The sequence below is a fragment of the Babylonia areolata genome, chromosome 22 (genome assembly GCF_041734735.1).
Source record: "Babylonia areolata isolate BAREFJ2019XMU chromosome 22, ASM4173473v1, whole genome shotgun sequence".
Lineage (NCBI taxonomy): Eukaryota > Metazoa > Mollusca > Gastropoda > Neogastropoda > Buccinidae > Babylonia > Babylonia areolata.
The window spans coordinates 17,917,033-17,924,532 of NC_134897.1; the positions used below are offsets into that span (position 1 = coordinate 17,917,033).

Sequence of the window (7,500 nt, forward strand, 5' to 3'; positions counted from 1 at the left end):
AAAGGCCTACCTTAAACTCCAAGGGGAGGGTTTCTGGGCCGACTCTAGTGGAGGCAGATGGTGCTGGGAGCCATTTCCAGGTGCTACACAGACTTATATCCAGAGCACTACAGACAACGGAGTATGGCTGCCTACATAGCGGGGTAAAGACGGTCATACACGCAAAAGACCACTCGTGTACATACGAGTGAACATGGGAGTTGCAGCCCACGAACGAAAAAGAAGAGGATATCCTGAGTAAAAGACAGTAGACACTGCCAGGAACAGGTCAATGCTATTGTCCAGACATTTGACCAATCGTATTCAGCGGGCGATACTCGAATCACGTTTGGCATCATAAATGGGTCAATACTCTGTCAAAGAGGATCAATGGACATTCAGTTACTGTTAATGAAGGGTTTGATATTTTACGCTTTTCTCTCCCCCTATTTGACTACCAATTGAAACAAATTAATTTTGAAAAAGCACAACAAAACAAACAAGCACACAAACAAACACAAAAACAAATGAAATCAACTAAATGTACAAAAATTGCTAGTAAGCTGCTTGTCTGCAACAGTCCTCTTATTCAAAACTTTGGTATCGGCACTTTGATTGGCCACAGGTATGGGCGGAAGCCGACGATGATTGGATCACAGTTCGCTCTGTTTCTGCTGGGGATGGGTGTTGGTTTGTCTCCATCTTACCCCGTGCTGGCTGTTCTGAAATTCCTGATAGGGGGCTTCCAACAGGCAAGTATCTGCCTCTGCCTCTTAATTCTCTCTCTATGGCTCTCTCTGTCTCTGTCTGTCTGTCTGTCTGTCTGTCTGTCTGTCTCTCTCTCTCTCTCTCTCTCTCACACACACACACACACACACACACACACAAAATAACAATTTTGATATCAACATTACGGGTTGTTGTTGTTTGTTGTTTTTTTTAATCAGTCTGCGTTGCCTAATGTCCTGTCCATTTTGCCAAAACTGTATTCCTCTTTAAATATCTCTGTTGTCGATGTCGCCATTGCGCCATGTTTGTTTGTTTGTTTTGTTCATTTGTTTACTTGTTTGTTTTATTCATATGTTGTGTGTTGTTGATTTTTTTGACACCAGGGCACAGTTACCGCCATTGCCACCTTGATCATAGAGCTGTACCCCATGGAGCACCGTTCAATACAGGTGCTGGGAGTGACCTCTGTGTGGGGAATTGCCTCCTCCTCCCTGTCTCTGGTGGGTTACCTGATGAGGGAGTACTCCTGGAGATACATGCAGTACGCTCTGTCCTCCGTCTCCCTCCTCACCTGTATCCTGCAGCTATGGTCAGTTGCTGCACGTCTGTGTGTGTGTGTGTGTGTGTGTGTGTGTGTTTGGGAGGTGAGAACTGGGGAGAGGGCGGACAAAAGGGGTAAAAAAAAAAATCTAAATGATGTAAAGCATAATGCATAAAACATTTTGGCTGTGTATCTTAGTACAATCTAAATGATGCAAAACATCATGTCCAAACCATTGTGGATGTGTATCTTAGTACAGAGAAACGCCTTCCCTCTCCCTGTTTATATCCACGGGAAAGTGAAATGCACGAGAACGTCAATCCTCAGTAGCACGTTAACGTATGTACAAAGAGAGGCCTGTCCTCCGCTTTCCATATCTAACGTAACAATATGTAAAGTGCACAACCATCCTCTATCATTTTCCTTACATGTCCAGGGTCTAGGGTTCAGTGCTGTGTTACATAACGACAGGTGCGTGGACGAGTCTCTACGCTGGCTGGTGGCGAACGGGAAGACGGAGGGAGCGGTGCGCGTGCTGAGGCGGGCAGCACGTGTCAACCGTAAAGACGTCAACCTGGTGCTGAACTCCCTGCAACACACTGAGGGTGGGGGTAGGGGTGGGGACGGGGATGGCAGTGGAACTGACGAGGTGGTCACGGAGATGTCTGGTAAAACATGTTTTTTTGGGTTTGTTTTGTTGTTGTTGTTGTTGTTGTTTTAAACAATTAGAAAAAAACCAGGTTTTTTCATGTCTGTCTGTCTGTCTGTCTGTCCCTCTGTGTGTATGTCTTGAGAATGCTGTTCCAGGACTGGACAGCTCAATTCAGCCATCTCGGATGCTTCTGCTGATACAACAACAGCAGCAACTAGTACCACTACTGCTACCACTACTACTACTACTACTACTACTACTACTAAATGTGACATGTGTACATGATAGAGGGAGCATAAGTTCGGCCACCTGTGTGTGTGTGTGTGTGTGTGTGTGTGTGTTGTGTTGTGTTGTGTTTGCACACACGAATGTGTGTGCGTGTGTGTGTGTGTGTGTGTGTGTGTGTGTGTGTTGTATTGTGTTGTTTTGTGTTTGCACATGCGAATGTTTGTGTGAGATATGTTGTCACTCGTTATCTATTTTTTTCGTTAGATACCATACGTTAAAGACCCTGTAATCCATGTCAGCGCTCAGTGGGTTACAGAAACAAGAACATACCCAGCATGCACACCCCGAAAACGGAGTATGGCTGCCTCCATGGAGGGGTGAATAAACAAAACGATCATACACGTAAACTGTTATATATATATGTCTGAGTGTATATGTACGCATGCCAGAAACCGGATTGAATGACACAGAAAACGACTGATGAGTGCCCGATGGCAGTCATCTGTCGCCTATACTCAGGTGGACAGCCTGTTGTGCAAATGACCCCAGGGTTTGTAAAGGGCTTAGAGCTTGGTCTCTGACCGAGGAAAGGCGATATGTCTGTATCCATATCAAATCAATTCACACAATATTATTGTTTCTTTGGTATTATTTTTTTTCCAGTAATTGTAAAGTACCCTGAGTGTTGGAAGGTTCTTTAATCCTTTCACCGCCAAGCTCGCATTTATGCACAGGCGTGATAGAGGACCCATGTCACTGAAAGGTGACCATTCATTGGTCTGCTATCCATGAACCTACTGCTCTAAATGTTCAGTGGTAGGATAGGGTATATTTGCTATACATCGCAGGGGGGGAACCTCCAGCTGTTCTTAGCCATTGTCTTTTCTGTGTTTATACCACAAGGGAATTTTGTACTCTAAATTGACTGGCGGTGAAAGGGTTAAAAGTTTCCATTGTTAGTAGTAGTAGTAGTAGCAGTAGTAGTAGTAGTGGTAGTAAGAAGTAGTTTTCTTACCTTCTCTGTCTGCCTCTTCTCTCTGTCTCTCTGTGTGTCTCTCTCTCTGTCTCTCTGTCTGTCTGTCTCACTCTCTCCTCCCATATATTTCTGTCACCGTCTCTCTCACCAACGTTTCTTGTTGTTGTTGTTGTAGATGATGTTGTTGTTTGTCATGCCAACTCGTTGTTCCAGCCTTGGCCTCCCCAGACACAAAGGATGACAGGGAGGGGGGAGAGAGGGAGAAGGTGGACATCTCCCCAGACAGTCCCCCCCACCCCCACCTCCCTGACGTGGACGGAACTCTAGCTCAGAAGCAGACTCAGAAACTCACAGTGCTGGACATTTTCCGACACAAACGTCTCTTGGCTTTCGCTGCTGTGAACTGGTTGGCCTGGTCAGTTTGGTGTGTGTGTGTGTGTGTGTGTGTGTGTGTGTGTGTGTGTGTGTGAAGAGACTGCCGCGTACAAAGTCACAACTTCCAATCTGACAATGGAAGTTGAAGCAGTGACACATCGTCTCCTGTGGCTGTCATCTACTCATTCGCTAGGAATCAACATGCCGTGATTCTGACTGACCCAATGAACATCATACAAAAAGAAAAACTGAAAATGGAATGGGAAGTCCAGAGTGGTGTGAGGTTAAAACGCATCTTTCGGATTCAAAAGCTTACATGGTAATACTGCCCAGGACATAAGGCGTTTAGGGAAATGGGCGAGCTGACAGGCTTGCCGGAAACGCAACAACACTGAACAGTCTTCATCTGGGAAAAATCGGAAATGCTAAGAAAAGAAAAATAGTGCCTCAAAAAACAGATACAAGGCGATCATACCATTGATCACCTCACCGAAAGAAAAATAAAGAGAGGGAGTAAGTCTAGCATGAAAGCTTAGAGCAAGATCCTTTGCAAATCAAACAAATATTGGCATCATTTCTAAACCAACATTGCGCAATTTTCTTCAAAACAGAGCAGAGTCTCTCTGGGCTTTCTCAAATACAGCAGACTGAGCAACATACTAGACGTCATTCCTGTTTGTTGCGGCAAATCGGTACACTCCACCCCGTTCTCTCAGGTCTTATGGACTAAAGCTCCTTCGAGTCCCCAAAGTCTCTTCAAAGACATTCGGCCAAAGGGCTTTTCAAGCAACAAGCACCTTCTGTTTGGAATTCTCTTCCACGGGATCTCCGGTACTCGCCAACTCTGTCCTCTTTCAGAAGTAAACTGAAAAGCCACCTGTTCAAAATGGCCTTTGGATGTGACGAAACATAGTTCTTTGTCTCCTCCCACCCTCTGCACTCCCCTTGTGTCCCCCCCCCCCCACACCCCCATTGTATTATTATTCCTGTGGTGTGTGAGCTTATGGGTTGGTGGTTGAGCGTGTTCGTTCTTTAGTTTAACGTCTTTTCACTGTAAGTGATATTAGACGAGTGTGTGTGTGTGTGTGTGTGTGTGTGTGTGTGTGTGTGTTGCCTTTTTCCTGCGATTATTTATATATCTACAGTATTAGTCCTGTGGTGTGTGAGCTTATGGGTTGGTGGTTGAGCGTGTTCGTTCTTTAGTTTAACGTCTTTTCACTGTAAGTGATATTAGACGAGCGTGTGCGTATATGTGTGTGTGTGTGTGTGTGTGTGTGTGTGTGTGTGTGTGTTGCCTTTTTCCTGCGATTATTGATATATCTACAGTTTTTTTATATTGGTGGATACTGATTTTGTTTTTCCACTTCTATGTCTTCGTGTGCTCTTGTGTTGTGCAATGCACATATATGTACTGTTTCATGTGGGGCGCTTTGTGCCTATCTATGGGGAGTTTGAGCCATATAAGTTCAATTTATTATAATTATTACTATTGCTATTATCATTAAAGTGTGTGTTCTCCAGTGTAACGTCTATCCACATAATGTGATTTTAGATGAACAGTGTGTGTGTGTGTGTGTGTGTAGTATTGTGCGTGTGCCTTGTGTGTGTGTGTGTGTGTGTGTGTGTGCATTCGTGCGTGTCTGTATGTTTATTTACATTTAGTGCTTGTTTATTTATCTATCATTGACTTTGTTTGTACATTTCATTTTATTTCTTTATCTATTCTTATTTTATTTTATTTATTTGTTTATTTATTTTTTATGTATTCATTTATTCATTCTGAATTAGTTATTCACGAATTGGATGACTTATTCGTTTATATTTGTTTATCTATCCCTTTCCTTTGTTTTTTCTTTCCTTCTTTTTCCGCGAGGCTTCACTAAGTGCGTTGGTCTACGCTGCTGGTCAGGCATCTGCTTAGCAGATGTGGTCAAGCATATATGTAGCGTCATTATCCCAACGCTGTTACGCCCCCTTTAGTAACTGATCTGAACTGAACCGTGTGCGTTGGTGTGTGTGTGGGTGGGTTGGTGTATGGATGGGTGTGTGTGTGTGGGGGGGGGGGGGGGTTGTAGGGGGGGGGGTTGTAGGGGGGGGGATGTGGTTTGTTTCGTGTTATTGATCAGTTGATTTTTTTCTTTCTTCCTTTTGTGTTTCGTTCGTTCGTTCGTTCGTTCGTTTGTTTGTTTTTCATGTCATGTATCCTGCACCCTTTCTTTCTGTTATTCACTGACTTTTTGTGTGTCTGCATTATAATTATGTCTCTCAGCCTGTCTATCGCACGTCCTCCCCCCCCCCCCCCCCCGCGCCCCCTCTTCATTCTCTCTCTCACTCTGTGTGTGTGTGTGTGTGTGTGGTTGCATTCTACTTTTTAAAAAATTTTTTTTTAATGTTCAATTCATATAATGTGTACAACTATCACAGCATGATTTCAAACTTCTCTTCTTTCTTCCTTTGCCTGTATTTGCTCTGGTCCGTCTCCCTGCATGTCTGCATTTCTTTCTTTCTCTTTTTTTACTTTTGATTGATTGATCGATTGATTGATATGGATACTTATACAGCGCCTATCCTCGGTCAGAGACCAAGCTCAAAGCGCTTAACAAACACGGAGTCATTTACACAGCAGGCTGCCTACCTGGGTAGAGCCGACTGATGGCTGCCATTGGGCGCTCATCATTCGTTTCCTGTGTCATTCATTCAAATTTCAGGCACGCACAACTAACTACACACTCAGACAAATATGTAACATTTTAACATTTTACGTGTATGACCGTTTTGTTTATTTACCCCACCATGTAGGCAGCCATACTCCATTTTCGGGGTGTGTGCATGCAGGGTATGTTTTTGTTTCCATAACCCACCGAAAGCTGACATGGATTACAGGATCTTTAACGTGCGTATTTGATCTTCTGCGTACGTATACACACGAACGGGATTCAGGCACCAGGCGCCACCGAGATTCGAACCCGGGACCCTCAGACCCTCAGATTGAAAGTCCAGCGCTTTAACCACTCGGCTATTGCGGTTTCTGTTCTTTGTTTGTTTGTTGTTTCCCTTGCAAAGTAGGCTATATTATTTGAATAAACAGAAATTCTATCAACAGAAATTTCAACATTTTATTATGCAGCCTATATCATATTTCTTTCTTTCTTTTTTTTGGGGGGGTGGGGGGGGGGGGGGGGTTGTTTGTTTGCTTCTTTCTTTCTTCCTTTCTGATTTTCACTAACTCATTTTTCCTTTCCTTTTCATTTCATGTGTGTGTGTGTGTGTGTGTGTGTGTGTGTTTGGCATACAGGTTCACATGTTCCTTCTCCTATTTCGCCTTGTTCATGATGTCCACCAGTCTCCATGGCAACCGATTCCTGAACTTTTTCTTGGTTTGCCTGATGGAGTTTGTGTCAAGTCTGCTGTTATATTACTTGAGTAACCGGTGAGTGGCTTGATATCAGTATGATCAGTACAGTACTGCTTGAGGTGGAGGGAAATCTGAAAACAGGATCGGTTTTCAGTTTCCCCGACATAATTCGATTCTTGTATGTTTTCCCCCCACTGAAGAATGACCCCTCCAGTTTTGTCTCCGTTTAACTGGCCATGCTGTTTGAGTTTAATTGGCCGTGTTGTTTGGGTTAGATAGGTTGTGTTGTCTGTGTTTATTAAGCGGCCCAGCTTGTTTTGGCATAGTGTGCCATCTTATGGGGGCTTATCAAGAACTTTCGCTTCACAGACGACATCAATGGCGTGGCAGGTAATGAGCAAAGAATCTCACCCAGTTTGTTAAAAGTCGGGATGAAACATCTGTCCTCTTTATGTGGAGTGATGGCCTAGAGGTAACTCGTCCGCCTAGGAAGCGAGAGAATCTGAACGCGCTGGTTCGAATCACGGCTCAGCCGCCGATATTTTCTCCCCCTCCACTAGACCTTGAGTGGTGGTCTGGACACTAGTCATTCGGATGAGACGATAAACCGAGGTCCCGTGTAAAGCATGCACTTAGTGCACGTAAAAGAACCCACGGCAACAAAA

General features: G+C 44.2%; 1 protein-coding gene across 1 annotated transcript in view; it reads left to right on the top strand.

Annotated features, from left to right (window-relative positions):
• The window catches only part of LOC143297057 (solute carrier family 22 member 7-like), a 30,438-nt gene that overhangs the window by 7,776 nt on the left and 15,162 nt on the right, over window positions 1-7,500 (top strand). Inside the window, exons 6-10 of the mRNA XM_076609229.1 lie at window positions 605-731; window positions 1,092-1,297; window positions 1,721-1,917; window positions 3,319-3,520; window positions 6,776-6,910. Coding sequence (XP_076465344.1) covers window positions 605-731; window positions 1,092-1,297; window positions 1,721-1,917; window positions 3,319-3,520; window positions 6,776-6,910 — 867 coding nt within the window. The remainder of the gene's footprint in view (window positions 1-604; window positions 732-1,091; window positions 1,298-1,720; window positions 1,918-3,318; window positions 3,521-6,775; window positions 6,911-7,500) is intronic.